Raw genomic sequence first — 26,761 nt, 5'->3', positions numbered from 1 at the left:
GATAATGTGAAGAGAGCACCCGGTCAGATAACTAAGTGTAAATTAGCGAGAAACTCAGATATTTGCCACTGGGCCCCTTAAACACAGTACGTTTTCATAAATTAAATTCCGTTTGGATGCAATCCATCAAGCAACACTGAGTCCGGTTTTAGCAGTATTCCAACGATATTACGGCGGGGTACACCAGAAACGAGTTTCACATTCATTTATGCACAAATCGAACGTTTTAGTCAGCTCGTTTCCCTCTAATAATTACTTTCATGTATATCATGCATTATGGATGTATTATGAAATATAATGTCAGAAAATATCGATTGAAGAGGGAGACACATGTTGTATAAAATTCGTTTTAATACTATTTAATGCAAAACAAATTAATCTAATATAAATATCACTACCGACAAGTCAAAAACACATCAGCGCTGTGCAGTACAGTTTGGACACAAGTAATACAGATGGTATTTACAGTGGAGGTCAAACACAACAACTAAACTACAACACAAACACAAATGATTTCCTTTGCAACTGACCATCTTTGGATGATTCCGGTATAAAATATATCAACAGGGCATCTGTACATATTATTTACAAATGCAGACTCTAAATACAATACATGCTCGGATTATACCTGTGGGTAATGACTTAGATGTGTCATAATTATTTTGGAGATCCATCAAAACCTTATAGGCAAATCATTGGCTTCATGTATATGTCTTAAAGCGATTTTCCGAGTCTGTCTTCGATGGTTTCAACAATTATCTATAAATGTCACAAATGCAGAATTTCGACACCTTGGTATTTCTGACGCTGAAAGAACCAGTGGGTTGTGCATTTATGTGAATGTTAACAGGACAACACCCGCAGAGAGTAGAGATTTCAATAAACCATTGGATGTGTTGAACAAAACGTGTCAAGTTATCACAGTGTTACATAACAAAACAGTTAAGCACTGGAAGAATGAATAACACATATACCATGATACAGATGAACTATACACACATGGAAATGTGGACAAGTGCAGGAATGTGTGACTGAATAGCACTAATCTGAAGTCTCTAGTTCATGATAATGCACGGTGTAAAGTGCCTGCCTTTGAAAACCCATCAAAGAAAAGTGTCCCTCTCTTTTCGCCTTATTGAATGACATGATTTGTGGAAACAATGATTGCATCCAGTCTGCGTTAACACCAGATCCACTTAAAACATGGTCTAAATGCTCATGTAATTTTAAATAAGTGTCACATGTCACAAAGGTACATTTATATTGTCACTCATGTCTTCCCATTTTTGACTTGCGTTGACATTTTTGTTGTAAAAAGTATCCAGCAAGGTTATCAGCATAAGAAATATCTCTTTGACCCTAGTGTTGAAAAGACTCATGAAACATCATCATCATCATCATCCCTTGTTCAGTGAAAAGGATCGTGCGAATTTAATAGCACTGAATTCATCAGAAAGTAGTTGCTGGAAGAATCATACATTGTCCATTCATCAAAGAACAGAGAACTTCACTGGAATAGTTTGGCAGTTTGTGATATGTTCAGATTAGATTTCCGTTTGGTTACCCTTCGGTGGACTCTCAAAGGTAATGAGCTGCCCAGCTGGTGCAAAGTGGTACTGAAACAGAAGAGTCAGCATCCTTCACGCTGTGAAATACATTGATTGCACACACGAAATTCGTTCAGAAAAAGACCACGTAGGTAGCAATACTTTAGATCCTAATGTTTGTATACATATTAAACTTCTAGTTGTTTTAGGCAAATCTTATGCTGAACTTTCAAAGAACACTGTAGATTTTGGACTGACAAATTGACCAAAGGTATGGATAATTCATTATTTTTAACATATGGTCATTTCCTATACTGTTACTGCTTCAATCAATCTATGTTACTTGAAACGTTTGCGTGGTATGGATGAATAATTACATTAAATCAAACTAAAAAGTTTATGAGTGAGTGAGTTTAGGTTTACGCCGCACTCAGCAATATTCCAGCTATACAGCGGCGGAAAAAGTTTGAGAGAGCAGATGAGATGAATATAAAGACGAGAAAAGACATGATTTGGACACACAAATGCATTTATCAGCAAGACACGATGTTTTAAATAATTATTTGAATATGATACGATATGAAATACAAGATGTAAACCCACAAAATAAAGGATTGAAATGAGTTGTTTGATAGAAGGAAAATAACGAGCATCAAGTCAATAGATTTGCATGAATAAAACTGACGACGCTTCTTCTTGAACGTCTAATTGAGATGATATGAGTAGTACCTCTTGTAGAAAATAGCAGTGACATAAATATCAGAGTTTATTTGCCGTCTATGACTAATGCAAATCTGTTGACGTTGACGCACCTTTTGTTTGCCTTGTATCAAACACGTCATTGACGAAACAGTACCCCTCCGTTCTCCTGTTCAGGAGAAAATGCAGCGCCAGCGTTAAAGGATTCAAAGTTTTCCCTTCTCACTGGGTTTTGGTTTGCATTTGTACGTGCTTGTGTTTTGGCATTTTCCTGAAAAAGATTCCATTGGCAAAAGTAGGAACAGTGTGGTCATGACATATAAACAGGGTTTATGTGGGACTGAGTGAGTAAAGTTTTACGTCCACAATCACAATATCAAACCAATCTCACGGCAGAGACATAATTTAAAAAGTCAGTTTTATCCTGGGCAAATACAATTATATGGATATATGAATGAAAATCGGTGGATGGTACCAGATCTTAGATACAATAAAAACCCAAATGGCATATGTGTGGCGAATCGAACATGATCCCTCAGCGAGAGAATCGAAGGCTGTAACCACTGGGCTCCCAAAGGATATATATTTACCATGGATAAAGTCGAGATACATTTCTTTACCGGGGAAATTACTCGCACTACTGTGAAAATCGCACTTTTCGCTAATTTCTGCTATTCACTTACAGGCTTCGTCATCGATTAAGCGGTAATTGTGAAACACAAGCACGTAATGTTTGGAATAAATTTTTTCTCTGGTTTCTGCCATATACTTTCTTGTCGTCAATGCTCTCAGTCGTACGCATTATCAACCTATAAGATCACTAGCGCTTGTAGAAATATGCCTGGAAAATGAAACACAAGAACCTATGTGATCACATTACAGTTTTTTAAAACCCGGATCATAACATTCTGTTAAATTATTTTGAAGAGAATTTAATAAAATATCAGAACCAGACCAGAGAGTGTCGAGATGGTATGATTTGCAAAGCATGCACACATGTATAAAATGTTCTTTTTAAGAGTTACCTTGGCACGGTTTGCTTTTAATTTTTTCTGCGCTAAATATTCCAAAGATGACGTAATCATTGCCAGGACGAGTCCCCCGATAAGGATGTGGAAGATTCCTGATACATTGCTCAACGTCAGAGCGCTCTGGGTAGCGTCCTGAAAAGTAAGTATTTACGATCGTTACAACATCAAAGCGTGTCGCAGCTTTACACCTGCAGGTGAGGATAAGCCTAAGTACCAGTGCAAAGACCATGTCGGTGACAGCCATGGACCAGCTTCAGATTGTGATAAGTCATATTCTTGAATCCTGGCAAGACAAAGGGCGGCGACTCTTAACCGAAAATTACAGAACCGAGGAAAAATATGGCACAATACATCCCTCCTGGATTGCCCTAAACCCTAGTGTTATACATTGAGCAAAGGCGTCTTAATTAAATCAGTGATCTGTTAGGGGTAAAATGAAGAAAGCTTATTGCTGACATGAGTAAAGGCAGCAAGCGATAATAAATACTATCTCTTGTTTGAAGTAAATGGGATTTTTATTTCTTTTTTGAAAACATGCACATCCAATTATTTCATGAACATTATTTATATTTACGATAATGTACATGAAAGGTGAAATGAGGCATACACAAATAACATATGATATATGATAGCAGCATGATACTGTCATTAAAGGAAACAAAGGAGAAAGTATGTAACTATCCAAGTATAAACTGCAGTGCGTTTTATGAAAGTTTTGCATTCCTTGTGTTCAGACTTTGTCTCCAAAATAGTTTCGTAAGCCATGGATACAAGAATAAGTACCTGTAGACGTTTGATTGAGATGAAAGTGGGTAAAGATCAGTAGTGGCATACACGCATGTAGGAATGTGCTTCCGTTACACGTTTCAAGTAAAATGGTAGCTATTCTTCAGTAATTTAATGTTACTGAGATATTTACCTTTGATCCATCAACGTCTCCACATTTACCCTTGTCATACCACCATTTTCTTCTGAGTTTGTGGAGTTCTCCGATCTCTCTCAGCTCAAGCACGGCAATATTGATTTCATCTCTGCAAAAAGAAAAATATTGATTACTAATATGAATCATCAACAATATTGTTCAATCGATCACAATCATCCCTGGAAGCTACAGGATTCAGTTAGAACAAAATAGATCAATGTCACTCGGAATAAATATACAATGTATTTCACAGTTAAGCTTCATTCAGCGTTATGATACACGTGATCTAAATATCAGCAGTATCATTCATTCCGGATAACTATATATCAGCAATATAGCTCATTCTGGAAAACATATATACAGTGCGTTCAGATTAACTATATATCAGAATAATTATATTACGATTCGGCCAACGAAGAATTCCCTTCACACAATAAAAGCATAAAGCCTCTTCTAAACATATATTTCGCTAGAGGACTTCACCTTAAAGGATATCCAATACGAGTTGCTATCCCGTAGCCTTTGTTATCCAAGTTGTCGCCAACTTTCATCGTGTCACAGGGTTCTTGTTGACTGTGGAAATCGTTCATCGAAGACTCCAGCATAAACGCGTACTTCCCTTTTGACTTCCTAACCTTCTCCACCCCAAGCTCGACGTCACTCAGCAAGACTTCGATTTTATTAGCCTCCATTGTCTCGTACATTTGCCTGAAAACCTGGACTTCTGAGTCCTGCAAAAACGTGAGACAACAGTCAGTCGTAAGGACTGATTGCTTGTTGTTTAAAGCTGCGATCTGTAAATAATCGTGTCTGGACCAGATAATCCAGTGATCAACCACATGGGCACCGATCTACACGATTGGTATACGCAGATATGTGTCAATCAAGTCAACGAGCCTTACCATTCTGTTAGGCGCCTCTTGCGACAAGCATGGGTTAGAGAAGATCAGTTCTAACTCGGATCTTCACTGGCCAGTCATACGCAAGTATTTTATGGCAAATGGCAGATTCATAACCCAGAATAGACGTAGAGATTACTTCTGGGTATTGACACATTTCTATATATGTTCCAACTGGCATGAAGACGGGAATACATGTTACAAACAGCGTTTTATTAATCCAATCTTACATTGCAGCACAGTAACAATACGTCACGTGGTTACGATGGCGATGTCAAAGTGGTGTGGCATTTAAGGACAGTATTGAGTAACCATTTCCCAGCAACATTTCCCTTAATCAAGGTCCAAATTACCTATTATGTGTACACCCAAAGCAATGCTATGAACCTGTAATTCACTCTGCTCAATATAAATCAGATTCCTTATTATCGAATAGAGTTCTATAATAGTTGATGATCACTTGGCAAGTTTTAATTATCTGTATTTTCTTCGTAACATTTTTCAGCTACATGGCGGTGGTTTGATTGAGGGTGGCAGTTGGTCAATACATTGAGGCAAAACAGCGACACTTTGCCACACCTTTCAATTGTCTGCGATCCATTTTAGACACCTTCGTAACAATGTTTCGCTTGACTTGAATGTCCCGTTTTACGTCTGTAATATTCAACCACAAACTATTCATACACAATTCTAGCATTACGCTAAATCTTATTACCGAAAAGACTATTACCCATCTTAGTCATAAAACCCTTCAAGTTATTACTTTTTAAACCAAACATATTCTTACCTTAAAGAATTCCCACGAGGTTCCTGTTTTTAACGTTCCATATTTGATCTCTTTCTGATTGACTAAATCATCTGCGGAATCAATAGGCGTTAACATCTTCTCAATAGTCAAGAAGGCTGCTAAATTAGCTGTGTAGGAAGATATTATGATAAGAGTGAAGAACCACCAGGCGCTGCCGATCACCCGTCCAGATAGAGACCTACAATACACTGCATGGTTAGCCAAACATCAGCAGCAACTGACAAGAGTGATATGGGTGAAGGGCGGGCATCGCCATGCAGTTAGGGTAAAGCAAGTTAAAAGGAAACTCTACAGATCTATCAAGCGACTTTTTTCATTAACTATCGTTTAAAGCATATTGACCAATACTTAAAACTTCCGACTTCATGATCAGCGTCTTGACACGGTGTGTGGTAATCAAACCAGATGAACACTTTGACGTTTGGACACCACACGATTCTTACTGAGTTTTATGAATGTTTCGTAAGCATTCTTCATTGCTGCTGTGGTCATTTCGGACAATATTCTAGCTGTGCATAATATAAAACGGAACAAGACTCGCATTGATCAGTTGTTAACCACGTCACCGAGCCTAACCATCCAATCTGTTGTGTCGGTTCGTACAAGCATAGTTTTGCCTATGTGCAGTTTAACCCCGGAATTCCTATGGAAATATCTGTTTAGCATGCTCTATAAAAAATCAAGCATTTTCATAACATTACTGATTTGCGGGTGGGTAGCATGCATTGAACCGAATGGTGTAAAATGGTCTGAGGGATATTGGAAATAAAAAGAACATAAGTTAAATGCGAATGACAACAAAATGGGACAGGTCATGCATCCAAGCACTGATATATCTCCAAGATTGATTCTTGGATGACTGAAATATGTAAACTGGGCGGGAAGACCCAACATCAAGCGGCCTTAAGATGATCGGGCACTTAACATATACAGTTACAATAGTCAATGGTCGTTTTTCTTCGTTGGGATATTACTTCAGCTGTTAATCGGAGTTGGTTTCAATCCCTCGGGGTTATCATGCTTTCAGATGCTTTGAGTACACAATGTAGGATTTTTAAGATCTAGATATCGATGCACATATGATGCAGACGAAAACGACTAGTGTAGGTGAAAGAATGCGATGTGCATTATAAAGCCTCTTAATGGTGTACATTTGCCTCGATATCATGGTTTGGGGTCAGCTAGTGATGCGATATAATGGCCACGTGGATTATGAGCAAGATCTTTGTAAAACCGTTAAAACAGTGTTTTCGACAGTTATGTGAAGCACATTTTCAGGAGCGATAAAACACATTTCCGATGAGGTTTTCCATTCGGACGTGTACTACATGATACCATGTCTGCTAAAGGTGAACGATTGGCTTGCCTCTAAGGGTGTTTGAAACAGATGTCACAAGCAGGTCAGGAGACGCTAACCTTTAGTGAAGGCAAGGTATTTGATGCTTGTGCATAGAATATGCGCATGAATCACTCCGAATCGTACAATGGACTGTATATGTGTGTAAAACTAATAAGACCTAATATTGATAATATCAGATTAGTTACAGAACACCAAGTATTCCATTTTCGTTGATGTACTAACGTACCCACTCGGTATTTGTCCAGATTTAATAGAAGAAAAATGACCATTTTCAACAATAAGCCCGGGGCCACCAACCTTGGAGATATATCAGACCCTTGCTGCATCAAAGCTCCCAGAGAGAACCACATTGTGTTGGAAATAGTGAAGGTATTGTTGGCTTCTTTCTTCCCATTGCCATCCACAGTCCATTCGAAAGGGCTGAAGCGGCCAACGAAGAAGAGTACAAAGCTGACGCTCAGGAACCCGACAGCTATGCACAGCCAGACATATCTGTCCAACGGTTCCATGAAGGAGAAGACGCCTGGTTTCACTTTATCGGGTTTCTTGATCATGATGCTGATTCCTGTGTTCATGAAAGGCTTGGAGAAGTCCACTACCCTCTCCCGATCTTCAGTGATAGTCAGAGGCGCTACAGCAATCTGCCGTGACTGTGGGTACATAAATGAATAATACGGGATTTTATAAAATGAAAGTTAAGTGACACCTCGTTCATACTTTCTTCACTTGATATATCTTTTAACAGCAACTGACTTTCATAACACTTTTGATCTCAACTTGCTTTTTTTTTTCTTATGTCATTCTACATCATATCTGATGATAGGATGTCCTTTATTTCATAATATGATGCCCTTTGCTTACTTAATCAATGCACATCGCACGTCTCTTCCGTATTAAGAAAGGATTCAACCTACAGCGTGTTTGATCTGCACTGAGGAAACATTCTAGTATTATAAGGCAGTGTTCCACTGAAAGAAACGTTATACGGATCATATTTGACCACAAAATAGGTCTCATTAATCAAATCACGTAAATATTCATGCTCCAAAGGTAGTGCACTTTCAACGAACCCAGATATTAAAGAAATTGTACTTTTTGTTCCAGTGAGTGAGTGAGGTTTAACGTTCCTTCCAGCAGTGATATAACGGAGTTGTCTCGACCAATGAATTGACTAAACTGACACTTACACCATTGATAAGTTCTCCAACCATGCCTGACCACTGACCAGTTTTTTCATTCTTTCTTCCATAGTCGTCAGCGATGTTTATCTTATAGTCAAAATTGGCTTGTTTGGCGACCAGGCGTATGAGGTCAATGCAGTAACCTTCATATTTATTGTCGCCGACTAGAGGCTCACCGTTTGTAATTTTTTTCATCATTACAAATGGCGATACCTGAAAAAATATTAATTAATTATCAATGGTTTTCCTCTCCAGGACTGATTAGCAAGCTTCAGCGTTTTCTTCGGCGTTCTTAACCTGTGTCATCACACAGATAAACGTCCGTGTCAGTATCGGTTCTAGCTATAGGGGTTAGCTAAGAAAACGGGTAGCAGATATGATTTTGGTCTTCCAAATACTACTTTCATCTGAAGCATGTTGTAGCACTCTATAGTCTTGGACCTTATTTATCTCAACTGGTGTTTGCCAAGAAGAGAAGACAATTATAAAATACATAACATACAAAATGCTACAAATGAAACAACCCTGATAGTCTGACGAAACTGATTCCACTGGTCATCAAACGCAATAAAGCAGTGACAATAATTATGAAGTTGTCATTGGCATTTGGCACTTTGGATGACGTTAGAATTGATCTGCAACACCTCATGCTTACAATCGGGTGGCCGCATTTGTGGACACATGACGTCGTATCCCAATTGTGTAGATGGATGCTAATGATGTCAATAACCGGACTGTCTTGCCAAAGACTAGATTGTTTACATAACAAAAGACTTTCGGGTTACTTACAGAGGGTTAAACCAAACATTTGTTTTGCAAGAATTGTTTGTAGACATAAATGTGCATGACATATGACACATTCCCGTCGAAAGGTAACTGGTTAATGGTTAACTGGTATGACAATTTGTATGACAATGTATTGTTCTTACCATGATCGTGGTGACCATCTGTGTTCTGTTTTTAGCTGAATCATTTCTAGGTTTATAGAGCGTCTCGTTCACTGCATACAGCTCTCTTCTGTTCCACGAATGTTTCTGTAAAATAATAATCATATGAGATGATAGGTATGACGTGTGGATTAAGTAGATGCTGCTATATACCCCAAAGCAAGGTAAGGTGTGCTTGCGTTATCTATTGATATTTTGTGATTGGGTGAGACGTCTTTAGTGAATCGTATAACATATCATCTCAACCCTTGGTGCTGTCATTTTCGATAAATTGTAAGTGAAAAAGTCACATTCACGTTGTTTCCTTCCAACTACTATCTACCGTGCCAATAAAACAGCACATCACAGGCTCCAGATACGAAAGTTGGGGACAATGGACTCGGAGTACACATTTATTTGCTACAATCGTTTAGTGTCCCCATATATATATAATTTTTATGTATATGTATATATTGATTTAATAAAATGCGCTTTGACTGGCAGATACATTCCCCTCATATAGAAGGTTTTATAAAATTATTAATTCTATAAAATTCAATGAAAGTTTTGCTGTGTGAACATACCCCTCATAAAATTATTGAACATAATTTCTGAATGGCCCACTAATATTGATTCACCGGGGATGGAGATACTGGTCCTCATTTCGCTCCAGATACCTTGAAACTAACTCGAGGTATACACCCGGTCACACAACTGTGTGATACGTGATAACGCAAGCTGACAGATATTACTGTCAACCGCAAGATCACACACCTGGGCATAAAGGGGACTAATCTAAAGGGGTTGGGCTGAAGGGTTAAACAGTCCATATTGATTAGGTCTCACAAAGGTCACAGACTTGTGATATCATGAAAACAAAATGGCGGATATTCTGCTAAACCTCCTCTGTATACAACATCCTGCTGTGCGAATTGCTCTCGGGCCACTCGTGCCCCTCCGCAAGTTTTAAAAAGCATATTACAGAATCATTCTGAGTCTCCTGTCTCTATCACTTCTGCATTAGGCGGACAATCCGCGATATACCTGGAAACCAGTTCGTACAAAGCGGAGTTGGTGTAAATCAAATTCTGGTCATTATCAACTATTAACCAATTTGAAAATGATCCATATATGTTTGCATTTGTTTTAATACTGTATCATGAGGTATATTTACCTGCGTAAAGTCTTTCTTGTGGGTTAGTTCATACACGTCAATCTTAAAGTCGCTTCTCATTCCCTGATTATCGAATCCAACACCTCCTGTTAGTCCATTAAATGATGACTGTAAAATACAAACAAATGACTTTTAGAATACACCTATGGCTGATGTAGCTTATTTGCATATTTGTAAGCGTATGATAATTATTTAGGAGATAGATTCAAGAGATATCTGATGTTCAGATAGATTAAGAAGTACACAGGCAATTACTGTCGAGAGAACCTTTGTTTAGCTTCTGTTGTTCAATGTCTTACTGGAATCACGCCCCGTTGTTATTGGTTTAATATGCAAGCTCTTGTAACCACTCATGTGACAGTCACTACCGCATGGTTTCCAATCAAATGGCGGCTTATCACAATCTCACAAATGAGCTCCTGCTGGTATATACATACGTACTTGTATTATCTGATCACGGACACGTGGTCCATTCTCCGACTTTGAATGGCCGGGGTTCCTACAATGCACTCTGTCCACACCACCATGCTTGGTCCGGAGGGCACCTATTTGCAGCGACTTGTACACAGCTGCTACAGTGTCTAGAAGCAAGGCTGCCTCTGTCTGAAGAAATATCGCACGTGTGGGCAAGTCAACCTTTACAGCCATAATTTATTAACATATAGTATAACCATATGATTATCACTTATGTTTGCTGTTTTCACAGAAAGGGTACATTGATGCCTGAGAATCATACGCCCAGTGACCATGTAAACACACAGTAAACAGAAGATTAAAAGGTTCTCGTCAAACAGGCTTTGTGCAGTTTGAGATATGAAGACTGTGGAATATGGTAATCTTTAGGTGCATAACTGTTAACAACTAAAATAAGTTTTCTGTTCAGTTTCAGCTCGGCGTGTGAGTCAAAGGAAAGTGAGTCAGGACGACTCAACTGATGTAATCGTGTCCAAGATGAACCTGGGAATGGAGACTGTGTAACTGTCCTCAGAACCTACCGATAAAGGGAAGAGATCCGGGTAGTACGATTTGCGCTGTCTCCACAACTGCTCAGCTTTTTTATACACATCACTTGTATCTTGTATGATTTTAAAGGCTGTTATGTTTACACCTCCGTATTTAAATACATCAAAGAAATTTTGATTATTCAAGTCATAGGCGGTCTGAAAAAATAAAACACATTTAAAAATTTAGAAAAAAATGTATTTATGAGCACAATTATTCGTTTGTGGTTTATGGAATGGGTCTCTTCAAAACGTACAACTTGTAAAACGAAAATATTTGTCGAGACTGTGTCTTTTCAGCTTATCACTGAAAATATCAACGATGCCATATGTATATCAATGGACACACAGTTAACGATACCAATGTGCATAAGAACCCCACCGAAAGGGTGATACCCGGTAACAGTATTTGGCTCTGGAAGACTCAAACGATTAATAATTTTACACGTAAATGTATTTGTTTACGTGTTGATACGAAGCGTGCCATCAATATTTCATGTAAATATGTCCTTCTGTAATCGTCACAATAAAGCTAAATCAATACGAAGCTACGATGGCCTTCAAATATATGTACAAAATATGTTCAGCAGCTATTATCTGACCTGAGACTGAATGTTGTTAATACCACGCATTCACTGACAATCATATCGGAACATATCCTAACAACTACGTCAAACTGTCAAATGCTATACTTGTATATACTTTCAGGCTGTTTTGGAGAGTCTGGCTTACAGTAAGCCTCAAAAGTGTTCATTAACTAATAATGAAGGTCTTGTGTTGTCAAGATCATAGAAGATCGAAGTCGATGCCGCTCACCAGACTGGCTAGGATATAGTGGTAGTTTTCTCTGTTCATTCCAACATCTATAATCTGGAACAGACAATTCATTCACTCATGTAAGGAAGACAACAGTCGACGTTCGTTACACAGTATGGTTTGGTTAGACAAGTAAAGTCACTTGAATGCGATCATCAAACCAGCTCGGCCACCTGTCCAGTCTCACATTCTCTCACATTTCAACCAAATCAACAAAACTTCTCACCATGTGACCCACATCAGCACTGTCCAAACAACCTCACACCACATCAAACATCACTCACTCCACATCACTCTCGCCACATCACATCACTCACACCACATAACACACAACTAACCCCACATAATTCGCATTACGTCACAAAACCCACACATCACTCACACAACATCACAGATCACATCATATAACACAGCACTCTCACTACGTCACAGCACTCACATCACATGCATCACAACACCCACACATCACTCACACAACATCACGCACACAGCATCAGAATACATCACACACACCACGGCACTACACACACACCCACACACTTCACTGACAACACTCAGTCCACATCACTTACACCTCACATCACACCACATTACAGAACCCACATGCATCTCTCATACCACATTACAACACCTGCACATCACTCACACACTACTCACGCCATATCACATACCAATAACACGTCACAACGCCCACAACGCCTCACGCACACCTTATCACAGATCACACTATATCACACATGCACTCACATAACATCACAACACCTGCATATGACTCACACACACTTCACTAACACCGCATCACAACACTCACATATCTCTTACACCTCACATCACACCACATTACAGCACCCACACACATCTCTCATACCACATTACAACACCCACACATCACTCACACCACGTTACAACACTCACAGACATCTCTCATACATCACATGTTGCTCACAGCACATCACATCTCACATCACTGTCCACATTGCAGTCCCCACAGATCACCCACACCACATTACAGCAGCCACACATCACTCACACCACAGCATGCACACACACGATGCACACCACATCACAGCACACACATCACAGCAGAGCACACATTCATCACTAACACTACATCACAGCACCCACATACCACGCACACCACGCCACAGCACACACTCATCACTCACACCACGACATACCACCCACACATCACTCCCACCACACGCACACATCACTTACACATCAAAGCGCCCATACATCACTCACACCACATTACATCATCTGTGGTGAGTTACACACACCATTCCATCCACTGCACAGGCCTCACACATACCACATATCAACAACTTGCAACACCACCAACAGCCATCTTCTATGACCGGGCACAGGGAAATAACATTCTTGTTAGTTCAGTTTTATTACAGTCATTACAAGAACTATGTTGTGGACCGTTGAAGTGTCGAGAACAGACCTGGGTAAGAATCTTCTGGTAGGCACTAGTCGACGAAAGGTCAAGGACGATTCTACGTAATGAATCTTCCTCGTCCTTGTAATCAAGGTGACGAAGCAAGTCGTAGGAATTGTCAACATCACGTATCCGGAAAGCGTCCAGCACTCGGGGGAACTTGCGTTCTTGGATGTGGTTATACAACTTCTGTAGACGCCATAAACCTAGAAACATAACACATGATTTATTTTGCTCGTGCAAGACGGGTTGATACAATGACTGACACATGGTTACTTGTTACACTGGCCCAGGTGAATGGCACGAGGTGAATTTCAGGTCCATTACACACTGGCCCTGATGAACGACCTATAGTGAATTACACACTGACCCTGATGGACGCCATATAGTGAATTACACACTGATGCTCATGAATGACCTATGGTGAATTACACACAGACTTGATGAACGATCTATGCTGAATTACACACTGAACTGATGAACGACCGATAGTGAATTGCACACTGACACTGACAAACCATAGACTGACCCCGATGAACCACTTAGAGTGAATTTACACACTGACCCTCACAACAACCTATGGTGAATCACACATTGACATGGCGAAAGACACGAGGTGAGTACCATTCTGATGAACGACCTATGGTGAATTACACACTGACCCTAATGAACCACCTACAGTGAATTGCATCCTGACACTTATGAACCACCTATAGAGAACTACACACTGACCCTGATGAACCACCTATAGTGAATTACACACTGGCCCAGATGAACAGCACGTAATGAAGTATACACTGGTTTAGATGAACAGCACATGATGAACTACTTCCTAGTTAAATGAAAGACCCATGATAAATTACACACTGACGCATAGGAACAATATTTTATGAATAAGGTACTGCTTTAGATGAACGACACGTGGAGAAATTTTGCATTTGCCCAAATTCACAACATATGGTGAAAATGTTCATTATCAAAATGAAGGATACGTGATTGAATTCTGCATTGACTAACATGAACGCCACGCAGTGAATTAGCCTTAATGAATGAACCAGATTGAGGTTGCATTGTAGCAGTGGAAAGTAACCGAGATGACGGTTCCATGAGATGGTTATTCATATGTAATATCACATAGTGAGTATTTTTTTCTCTCATTAGAATGGATGTGTGATACAACAACGCTTGATATAAGGAATATCTATATTGTATTGTCCTGCATGACAAATACGATTCCGTCTTGTGATCTACATCCGTGAGGCGTACATATAATGGGTGTCTGTCTGTCGTGATTATACGGCGGTCAAGAGAAATGATACTTGAAGAAACAGCACACAGACCTGGAGGAATGACACAATGATAGAACAGACTTTGAACTGTGATGAACAAAAGAATTGTAGACAGACATAGAGCCATTACGCATGAAGGGAGTTTGGAATAGCCTTGAGGAATGGCAAATGAAGCGAGGGGCACATGACTTGTACTTTACAATAATTTTACATTTTTTTTTTGTTTTCGTGAGCAATCTGCCTATATATTTTACTTTGATTTGTCACATTTGTTAAATTGATCATAATCATTAACTTCAAAGAGGGAATGTTTTGCCAATACTGCCTTTGATATGAGTCTATATCTTAATCTTCATGACGTACGTGACTTAAACGACTCCTGCAAGCTTGCAATGTGTCGACTCAAACTCGTCAATCACAGTAGAGGGTAAGAGTTAAGAGGGTTCTTCGCTACATATCAAACAGAATGTGTAATCCTTGTCCTTGGGGTCAACGTAATTGAAGTCTTCTTGACGCTTTAATCGGGCTAATTCTGACTGTTAATATTTGAAGGCATGTCTGGAGAGGTTCCCACAGCGTCTCTTGTGTCGTTACCTAGTGGTTCCAATTCTGACTGACGAAATTGATTGTAAAATCCTGATGGGAATCGTAAATACAATTCTGTCATGACATGTTCGCTGAAAAGGCATATGTCGTTTTTAATCTCACTCGTGATTTATTCTTGCATTTTCGGCTGCGTATGTTCGATTTGGAAAATTACCAAGCGGTGACTACAAGTACATATTGCCATTGTCTTTGGGTTTTTAGACGATACGTCGTCCGCTCCTGAAATACGAACAGTGTAGGCGAATCGTTTTGGACTACGATTTCTATTTCGATCCCTATTCACTTGGGAGGTTGCTGTTCCCCAAAACTATTACCGAGTTAAGAACAGTATGTGTACATCAGTGAAGAAAGATTTGTTTACCATGACTGGTCCTTTATGACATTACGGTATAATGTAAAAATAACTTTAACACAAAATATTGTTTTCACTCTTGCTGACGACGGTATATCGATCTATATCGAATAGTGCTTTGCCTTAATAGCCAGTGCGTAAGAACAGGTTTAAGCAGAAGTACCAACATCTCGCATTACGAGAAGTTATTTTCAAAGACATATCCAACCAAACTTCTAAAGCCATACTTACCATCGTCCGAGTCATACACATAATATATTTTCTGCCAGTAAAGAATGTCAATAACTTTGATCACTGCATCAACCAAGGGAGGTGCCATGGAAATTTCATAACGATAGTAGTCATATGGCTCAGATCTCGTGGAAGTTGGGACGATATAAGGCACTTTGAGGGCTTGGCTGAATGACTGGATAGTGTTGAACGACTGTGCGTTGTTGGCACCAATAATCACTGCTACGCCTTTGTTCATCAGATTACACACTGAAACAAAATATGTCATGTCGCACAAAATAGTCGTCATTATTTAAGAAATACTGAATACAATTCACACCAACAATGTACCCAGTAAACATTTATGGTTTTTAAATAGTACCATAATTGAAAGGGAAATGCAGATTTCTTCATCGTACTATTGGTACGATAACAGAAAAAGGTTTACAAATTGAAATTTCTAACAAGGTTAACACCCTTGATCATAAGTGACATTGTGAATCCATTCTGTGTTGATAAACATATGTACCTGGACGCAAAGCCGTGTTTCGGTAATGGAAATATCATAGAATCTGTCACTCTTATCTTAGACATAATGACTTCGGGGTGCTAAATCATGCGAATGTAAAGGAACAAAGAAGGAACCTATGATAGCGCCTGGGTCTCCTTTAATGTAAAAAAGAAGAATGTTAATTACAAACGATTATGAAACAAATACTTTGACGATTAAAAGGCACCATGAAATTGCACGTTACAGGAAATATTCAACATATGGAATAGTTGTGTCAAAAGGAAAATGCAACCAACAGTTGGAAAAATACAGATTACTCTCTACATACACGACTACATATAACGGTAAACGTCCAAGTCTCGCACCACTTCCAGGTGTCTTCCTACATCGAGCGGACTAACCAGGACCTAACTAAACCACTGCTTCAACGAGTTGTTAGACCATTCTTACTCGTACCACGGATAATGTACAACTTTATAAAGCCTTCCTGTCCGTACCTACGCACTATATGGGAAGTCAAATACTAAAAGTAGACGTCAAACAAACACAATCAACCACTTACACTGTACAAAAATATAATGAACCTTTGTGGAATACTCAACACCTGATAATGGCACTGTTGATAACATGAAGTGAAATAATGAGTATTACTAAGCATCCAGCTGGTGTTCGTCGCATGATCACGACGCCGCATAATAACTGGTCACTGGATCAACGTACATCGTAACTGTATTTTCCATTTTATGTAGAATATATAAACCATGTCGTGTTGTTTTGAATTTACACCCCGCCATATACTTACACCCCGCCATATACGTACACCCCCGCCATATACTTACACCCCGCCATATACTTACACGTTTCGCTTAACTTGTAGTTATCATTCATATCTGTCAGATTGTCATTTAATATAGGGTGCCATCGATACGCATTGCCGTTATTCATGCTCTGTTCATTTATCCGTGCTGTGGCGAAGTCGTAAGCTATCTTCATGTCAGGTTCGTTGATGACTATTCCTGCAAAAGAAATTAATAAACATGTTAAGCTATATATACATTTGACGAAAAAATCGTAAACACACTCTTTTGTGTCTCTCCTTTTGTGCATTACGATAGCAATACCTAAATATCATCACAGATATAAGTACGCAAGCATGGTATGATGAGTCGACTCTAGTCATAACCTGATGCTGTCATTCCTATGGGTCACTGAAAATAGAGTGCGAGTTTTCCATGACATTCCTATTTACATGACTGGGACAAGTAAGACAACGAATATTATGAGAAGCGAACGTAAAATCCCCATGATATGATAGCATTATGTCGTGCCATAAAGGGGAAGACTTTCGCCTGGTGGTCAGTGAAAACATCTTGAAAACATTAATACTTACCATTTACCAACCTTGTAGCGCAGTATTATGTTTGTTTTCTTTTTGTTTTGTTTTCATGTCCTGTTTTACACCGCTCCAACAATAGCACGGCTGTTCACACGATGGTGTAGCAATACATTGAAGTATAATACATCCACGTATAGACTGAATGAAGTGAATAGTTTGGTGATTACACACTACGTCTAGAAATACACTGTAGGTAATTTGATCAATATGTTTTTGAAAGAAAGGTAAAGACTCACTTCGAAACTACGTCACCAAATCGTGTATGGCATCGAAAAGTGGTATTGTGAGTGAAATTATTTTTCTTTTTTATTTATTATTGCTATTAGTTTTTGGTGAGACACTGAATGATAATTACCACCGTATATGCTGTATCAGTACTCCATGGAATCAAGTTCGAATTCCCAAAACCTATTACCAATGATTGAGTAGAAATGTGGTCAGCAAAGAGCATCTGCGTGCGTGTAACGAATGTAGAGACGCAAATGCACATCTGGGTAACTATGAGTCTTTGCTTGTACCCGTATTTATGTTAATACAGGTAAGGTTAGATACAATGTTGCAGTATAAGATCATCACGACACTTAGAGTCGGCCTTGTTTACAAACAGACACCACACTTTCACGTCTTTTGGGCTCAGGCTGATAGGGGATCGAACCACCGACCTTTTACATTCCTTGGAAACCATTTACCCACTACCCCACATCACATGATAACACTGAGGACAGTCAACACATCCGTAAGTTCCGCATCCGCACCCTCACTTCACGTCTGCAGAAAAATAACAACCTTCAACCTGTAACTTTTCGTACTTTTCTGGTATATGAGCTGACATTCACAAGTTCACACCTTTCATTCACACTTCTACACATATGACTTCAGAACGTGCATTCACTTCAAACAATGAAAGTATTTCCCTTTCGGTTAGTTTTATAGTTTTATAGTGCATAACTGACAAGTTGCAAGATTTCTAAAAGAAAATAATAATAGTTCATCAAATGAAGTACAACGTTGTAAATGTTTCTTCTGTATCCCCATCTTCTATAATTCATACGGTTCGCTAAATGGCGGACTTAGAGCTAGACAAGAATAAAGATATTGATCACAGGCATTGATTGCTGCAGTCGAAATGGCGATAAAAAGCTGTAATATTTCTTCAGATTCTTTGGGCAGACACCGGAATGAAATAAAATCCAAATTACCGGTATCATTCTTTGTGTGAGAGTGATTCTACGATCCTCCAGTCGTTATAAGGCAGGGCAATTTACAATTCACTGAACACTGAAATTAAATTCCGCGAAGTCCCGTTATCTTTGCCAAAGATTAACCCGAACTAAATTCCCTCGGCAAAGAATAATTAGTTTCTAGTCTCAGTTATCGCCTAGTCTCGCCTCTCAAGGGACTTATCGATTAGTGCCTCCATCATGATTTTGCATGATATATTGAGCTTGGTGAAGCCCGTTAAAACGATTGTTGGAACCGAAAAGCTAGATTTGTTTATAAAGTAAATATAAACTGCGTTTATAAACGTGTACGTGTAAACACGTGAAGTAGAACATAAACACGATTTTAAGACTTTGAATAAAGTATGACTCATATAGAACTGGCAAATTTCTAATCATGTCGAATTCTTTCCCCATTTGTATTGGCCTCGACTGTTCAATATCTGTGTAATGCATCATCTGTACAGTGAATGCCTAATTTAGGAACCAGTCTGTCGTGTAAAATATATTTTTGATTTGACATTTACTTCTAAATGCCAGAGATAGGTGTTGATCTGGTCATTTTGAATGTAACACATAAAATGTGTCTGATGGCAGCTGCAAGGGATTGGCAAACATACTAACTGGCATCAGGAGATTGATTTTTAAATACCAGTTACGAAAACATCTCCAGGCCACATTCTAACATCGAGGGCCTAGCTTCACCTTTCAATGAAAGGTAGCATCCATTGCAGTCTTGGGTGGACGGTGTTCTAGAATGTCTGATGTAAGACAGGACAAGGCACTACTTAATGAGTTCACCGAACTGCATGATATCTTATTCCATTCTTCTGATGATGTAATGTCATCACGACTTCTGCGAGCCTGAAGTATACACGAAGGACAACGTTCAAGAATGCTGTTTCCTAGACGAAATAATCATGGCAAACTATTGCGGCATATGCCTACATTGTTTCAATTCTTCTCAAGACATAACGTATATTTACATACACTCAAATTTCCAGAGGGATCTTCAAAAACATAAGCTTTAAAACTGAAACATTTATTTTTCCCTAGACAGATTCAGGACCTGATTCATTTAAAAATACCACAGAAATTCAATGATTTCTTTGATTTAATATAATGAATGGACGGGGATACATTTTACGCAGTGCCATGCGTATGATGATCTGGGATAACAAATGGCCTCGTCATCCAGATGTCACCGATTCCCTGTAAGTATATACGTAATCCAGAAACAACAGACTGTACATGACATTGATTAGACAAAGAAAAGAAATTGGACAACTCATTTGAAATTGAAAATCAATACAAATTCAACACACTCTTTGCACAGCTTGACGGAGATGCAAACAAAGCAAGAAATCAAATTAGCTGCATCAATATATTCCTGCTAAAATCAAACACGCTGTGTTATAAAGTTATGCCAGAGGACTTAATTCCCAGGAAGCAACGCTCTGATCATGACAAATGGACGACGAGCTTGAGTGCTGAGATCGACCAGAGCCAGGGTATGCAAATGATTAATGATGCTCGGTCCCAAAGCAGCTCTTGTCTTCTGACGAGGAACACATGGCTCCCACAATCATGTTATTAGTTTTCGAGACTTAGAAGTAATGCAAAGATGTATAATTGAGTTCTTATTAGTATTCCATTACACTGACATGTGGGTTTACGGTTCCCAGGTTGGCGCGATGGTGCCACAGTACTTTAGGTTTCTACATCATGACGGTATTTTGACCTTGAATTCTTTGTGTATTGTTTGAGAATGATGATGCTTTTTGCTTGATTTTCAGAACGATTTACCACACATGGCTAGTCACAAACCTCCAGATGACCTTGCCAATCGGACTGGGTTTATTTAATTTACAAATATAATCATTTGAAAAATATGGGTCTTATTGCATTTCGCTGAGTGACACCAAGATGCGGATTTTACAAACGTTCAAGGAAAAAGTGTTTCTTCAAAGCAAAACTTGTCCTTAGTTCCAAAGGATCTCATCTGATTTTTCTAATTAAGTGTCGAGGGGACTTTCACAGCATTCCGACATCAAATTAAAACGCCGGTTGCACATCCGAGGACGACGTAGACGAAATGAATCTCGGATACGGAATAGAAATCAAATTATTTTCTACTAAAAGACCATAAAATTCCAAAGGTTCTATTCCTCCCACTCTCCAAGCAAGCACGTCTAGTGAAGGCAATAAACTCTCCGTGGTACTGAACAACTCCCAGCTGAGCTAAATCCCAGCGCACAAACCGCTACGGTAGCCAACCGTCTTCCCTCCTTCCTTATTATCGATCTCCTAGGCTCTCATAATTGGTGTAAATAGTCAGATCAATACCTCCTATAGGTGATCATTACGACTTCTAAATCCCAACACAGGCACAGATACGAGATCGCCGGTAAGGAGATGTTAGCCATTGTTAAATACAAACATGCAAAATTTGACTGAGCGCTAACAAGCAGTGAGCCCTGGAGGGTCTGTCCTTGTGTGGCGGTGGTAATCCACTCGATATTCTTGACGGTAGTGAAGATGCGAGCTTGGGGTCAGTGTGTCTTTATCCAACAAGAATGTCTTCACAAGGGGATACTGGTTGATGTGGCACCCTCGCACAAAGGGAAACATCGGCGCACACATAATGGCGAAAATATCCAGCGAAAATACTGCTGAATTATTAGATTTCTGGATGGTCATGAATATGGAATAATATTCCCGTTTGAGGCGATCATTCCATAGAATTAAAATCAGTTCCACAAAGCACTCTAATGGTTCTCAATGTAAATCATTACGCAATTACTGAATAATAACATGAAATTATACATAACCGGATATTTATTCGATCAATTTTCGCGCATTATTATATTATCATTTTGTGTGGGATTTTGTTCTTTTTTTGTACGGTTGGGGTAGTTGAGTTTGTTGTTGTCTGTTCAGCAAGTTTACACATTAGCTATTATTTTCGCTTCATGCATGACTCAGCAAATCCAGACCTGAACATGTATTTGACGTTGTTGTATGAACAAAAACGCTAATGGATAGAGAAACGACTAGAACCAACCCCGATTCTATCTAATCTTATGTCGCCAGTCAGGAATAATAATGCTTAACGTATATCCTACACGCAGATTACACAAAAATACGTCATATTTTAGATAAGATAGATGTATATAGAATGCGACACGTGCTTATGATATTTCCTAAATTGACGTCTTCTTTATACATTATGACAAGATCCACTTATATCTTTTATACAGTTTGTCCCAACATTGCAGAAATGTACGTTTATTTATTGTTTGTTGCTCTATACTTTTATCATATTTTTTTTTATTTTATTTTATTTTAGTGGGGATGGTGGTTAAAACCTTTTTTAAAATTAGAATATATACAAGAAGATGGAAATGTGAATGAACACAAATACCGACATAGCTAATATTCTTGTGCCTCCCTGGTCCTTGTTTGGAACGTTTCTCACATCAATCGTAAAAATATATTTGTGTTTTCCATATAATGTAAATCAATATTTGTTTTTAAGTTCATGGCTTTCTTATACAAGACCTATTTCCACAGCGATTTTTGCACTAATATGTTAAATATATATCATATACTATGCGCTTATATATTATGCATTTAACTAGGGTTCGTATAACATTAAATCTTGACTATGTCGATCTAACATATGCTAATATCACTTTGTGATCTAAGATGCAATGGGAAACGTAACTGTCCAACGGATATAGTTTTTTTTTTGTAACAACGTTCATTCGAACTTCATGCTCATGAGGAAGTGTCAATGTATTCTTCGACACGTAATAACACACAAATGGGGAGAACGTACTGTTTCGAAATTTCTTTGAAGCAAGTATTTGAGTCCCGATAAGCTCTCGTTCCCAAGTAAATTTATTTACTAAACGAGCAGGTGCTTCAGTAAAGCAACTCTGGCGTCTTCAGGTTGATCTTTAATGTGATCCGCGGATTCACAGTCAGGGTCATACGTGATTGCACAAAGTACAGCAATTTCGCAGTCAAATTAGATACAAATCCTACCAGATTGAAGAAGATTGAAGTGAACTCACTGGGCCATCCTAAGAAAAGGTTCAACATTTAACCTTCCAACTTCAAGAGCAGTTCTTTTTACATCAAAGTAAAGCATGTCTTTGACTTGTTTTTCACAAGTTTGATTCTACACTGTAGATTACAAGTCTGATGTAACATTGGAAGCAGCTTGAGTCGTTCTAAATGCAAGCAAATGAACACGGGCTCTGATGTTTTGAAACTGCTTCCTGTTTGTATGCTAATATTTTGACAAAATGAGTTACGTTTCACTACATTTTCATATTAGCTTTCGGGGGCTTATCTATTGTAGACACACAACATGAACACAAAACTATCGTGCCTGTATACATGGACACGGACGAAGTGAATTTAAAGAAGAGTGAAAAGGGTGCTAGTTGGAAGTATTTCACACATGGTGAAATTGCATACAGGGACGTCTACTGTGTGCCTGTGTATCGGTTGTTGGACACACGGCTGTTGATGCCATTTTGCTATCTGTTCGTGAACGTATTTTATCAGTTTCTGTAAAACTGTCGCATTCCTTTTGTAGGGTGTCCGTGTTGTACTTAATCTGTATCGCCTGTTTGCTTTTGTACCCACATTCCCGTATAAAAACCGCAGCTATTATCATGTAGACTTGGCCACTAAGCTTATCAAGTCTCAGCCCTAGCTCAGTTCATGTATATTTGATTATTAACGTAAATCTATTATATATATAAACCACCACACTGTCATAGGCATCTATTTATGCTTTGACAATATACCTCCCAAACATGCACATCTTCGAAAATGAAAAGAATCAAACCTTGTGATTCAAGGTCCGAATGCTTGTACGTGCACTGAGCTTCAATATTCGTCGTATTCTTAATTTAAAACGTTATGTTGATTCATTCTACTTTACTTTCGCGTAACATTCGTAGAAGATCTGACAGCCTTTCAAAATGCACAAATGTTTTCACCAAAGATAACGTGACATTTGGAACAAGATACGCCTTTCAAGCCAAAATAATGACAGTAAACAAACGTCACTATTTCAAAATGACACTCTTATCTTTAGTCGAACGAACATGAGAAAGGTCAAAGGTTAGAGTTGGTAATAATGTTAGATCTTGTTGCGTTTCACTTCTAGGTAATCTAGCTTGTTACGAATTTCAAAGTCGATAGAAAAAAACGACTCATAATTTTGAAAACTAATTTAACGATCAGTAACTTCCAAGTAGTCTGATATGAGTGAAGTTCGTTTCAACAATACAGTGTTAGGAAAAATAATCTGTGCATGGCGAAACGTGTAGAAATAGCAAAAAAACTGCTTGGCCAAATCTTGGCTATTGCCTAAAGCCCTGCATGAGACTTTTGTAACAATAAGGAGGAACAGCCTATGCTATATTATTCTGTCCTATTTCTGAAGACAGCGAGTCCAACGTTGAAGGCAGAGCAATGGAACTGAGGGTGATGTCTCCTCTGACATATGAAGTATATCACGACATATTTTTTTTAAAATACTTAATGCTTTTATCCTAGCACATTGTGTATCTTGGAAAATTGTAACTTATGAAAGCCGTGGTTTCTTAACCGAATATCATGATAGTCACTGAGGAAAAGAGAAGACGTCAGGTGTTTGCTAACTGGGCGAATTAAGGCTGACATTTTTAGTAGCACCTGCGTGTATGTAATGCTGTATGTAATACAGCACTTAAGCTACAGGCACACGTGTTCATAATGACCATGGTAGCTTGCCATTATCATAAGTGCAAATAGAACTGACAAAATCATAAGAAATCTCTGACTGTACAATTGTATCTGTATCATGAGCAGATATTTGTGTCAGCAGTATTACACCTGCATGATGTTGTTTGTAAAGAAATTGGTTCGAAAGCCAATATATCTCCAAAATATGATATAGTGTATCCATGGCACGCTTTGTATACAAATAATATGGCATGTTTAACATGCGGTCATTATATGGTCTTCACAACAACGAATACATTTTTACAAAATCCCTCTGAAAATAATTTGAAGGTTGTGGCATTTCATTTGACGTTCGTAAGTTCAAATGCATCACTGATACATTTAACATATTTCCAAACATGCATTTAATATTAAGACACATGTATTTCTTGTAAAACTACTGCAGGACGCAGACACAAGTAATAGCTGTTACATGTGTAAAATCAATAATCTGTTAAACATCTGATATCATCAGAAGTCATGAAGTCATACTGGAGTTATCTCCCTTCTTCCATTAAATGTTTTGACTTCAACATAAACATCATTTCAGTATAATCTAGGGGACTATTATGGCTCTCAGCAAATAGAAAATATAAATGCAAGTGTGTCGGGGTATCCTATATTAAAGTATTTCTGTGGCAGATAATCCGTTTGATATCCGTAAGCATCTGTAATAAATCATTATCAACCAAAATGTTTGTTTTTTCCACGTATGTTAATAATATGACATATTTCTTCTTTGATGCATATTCTGCAAAATGTGATGCCATAGTTTAGAAGAGGTGATATGGGGACCATAACAAATGTTTGCAGTGACAGGGAAACATTGGACAATATTTCTACACAAACGTTATGTGCCCCCACCAATACATAAATAAATAAGATACCGACATATTCAAGCTTTATGATGTACATATACCGTTCCTTCGTCTCAACCAAAGGACAAACGTTCTTTGCAGAAGTGAAAGGGATGGTCCTTCACAATCATGGAAAGAACCAGTTGAACACACAACAATTAACAATTATACAAGAAGGATAGCTGTAATTGGAAACTGCTGCAGTAATTCTATTATCACATTAAACGATTATAAGGATTTCCACGAATATGGAGACAAACTTTTAATGATGCTATTAAATAATAATTTCCCTATCGGAGAATAGAACCATCATTACATTAGATCCAAGAAAACACATGAATTAGATTTCTTATTGACTCACCCACAGGCAGCTGATATTTCGCCCCAGCTCCAGCAAGAAAAATCCACAGAATTGAAAGTGAAAACATTTTGTCAAAGTCTGAACTGGAGGCCTATGAAGCGCTGCCAATATGGCGGCGTAGCCAACAGTGAGACGAGAAGAGAGTTTGCGAGAGTCTATCGGTATGCTCTGATCAAATCCTCGGGATTTCAAGGCTTTAGATGGCGCGATCACCCAAGCACCTTCGATGCTGTCATATTTCTTTGTTTTTGGTCGTCCATGGACCGGAGAAGGACGCGACTTTATTCAGAATCCAACTTTTGAAGAGACATTTTGTCTCAGCATAAGCACAAAGGCTTTTCAGATACAGACCTAGCCATCAGTT

The 26,761-nt window shown here is 38.6% G+C and overlaps 1 protein-coding gene across 2 annotated transcripts; it reads right to left on the bottom strand.

The window, feature by feature from the left end:
• Positions 1-335: 335 nt before the first annotated feature.
• LOC137274631 (glutamate receptor-like) lies at positions 336-26,761 on the bottom strand. 2 transcript variants are annotated; one of them, XM_067807933.1, is made up of 17 exons: positions 26,398-26,761; positions 17,634-17,792; positions 16,287-16,535; positions 13,815-14,014; positions 12,365-12,418; positions 11,543-11,707; positions 10,989-11,150; positions 10,548-10,655; positions 9,377-9,481; positions 8,454-8,660; positions 7,564-7,916; positions 5,886-6,084; positions 4,683-4,930; positions 4,197-4,308; positions 3,272-3,409; positions 2,404-2,517; positions 336-1,616 (listed from the first exon to the last, which is right to left on the bottom strand). In XM_067807933.1, the coding sequence occupies exons 1-17, from the start codon at positions 26,462-26,464 to the stop codon at positions 1,545-1,547; spliced, it is 2,712 nt and encodes a 903-aa protein (XP_067664034.1). In that variant the 5' UTR covers positions 26,465-26,761; the 3' UTR covers positions 336-1,544. The 2 variants fall into 2 exon arrangements, with proteins under 2 accessions (XP_067664034.1, XP_067664035.1); XM_067807934.1 differs by having other exon boundaries at positions 1,528-1,616; positions 2,360-2,517.

The sequence above is a fragment of the Haliotis asinina genome, chromosome 2 (genome assembly GCF_037392515.1).
Source record: "Haliotis asinina isolate JCU_RB_2024 chromosome 2, JCU_Hal_asi_v2, whole genome shotgun sequence".
In the NCBI taxonomy this organism is placed as follows: Eukaryota; Metazoa; Mollusca; class Gastropoda; order Lepetellida; family Haliotidae; genus Haliotis; species Haliotis asinina.
The sequence above is the reverse complement of the archived record's forward strand: the minus strand, read 5'-3'. Positions and strand labels throughout refer to the sequence as shown.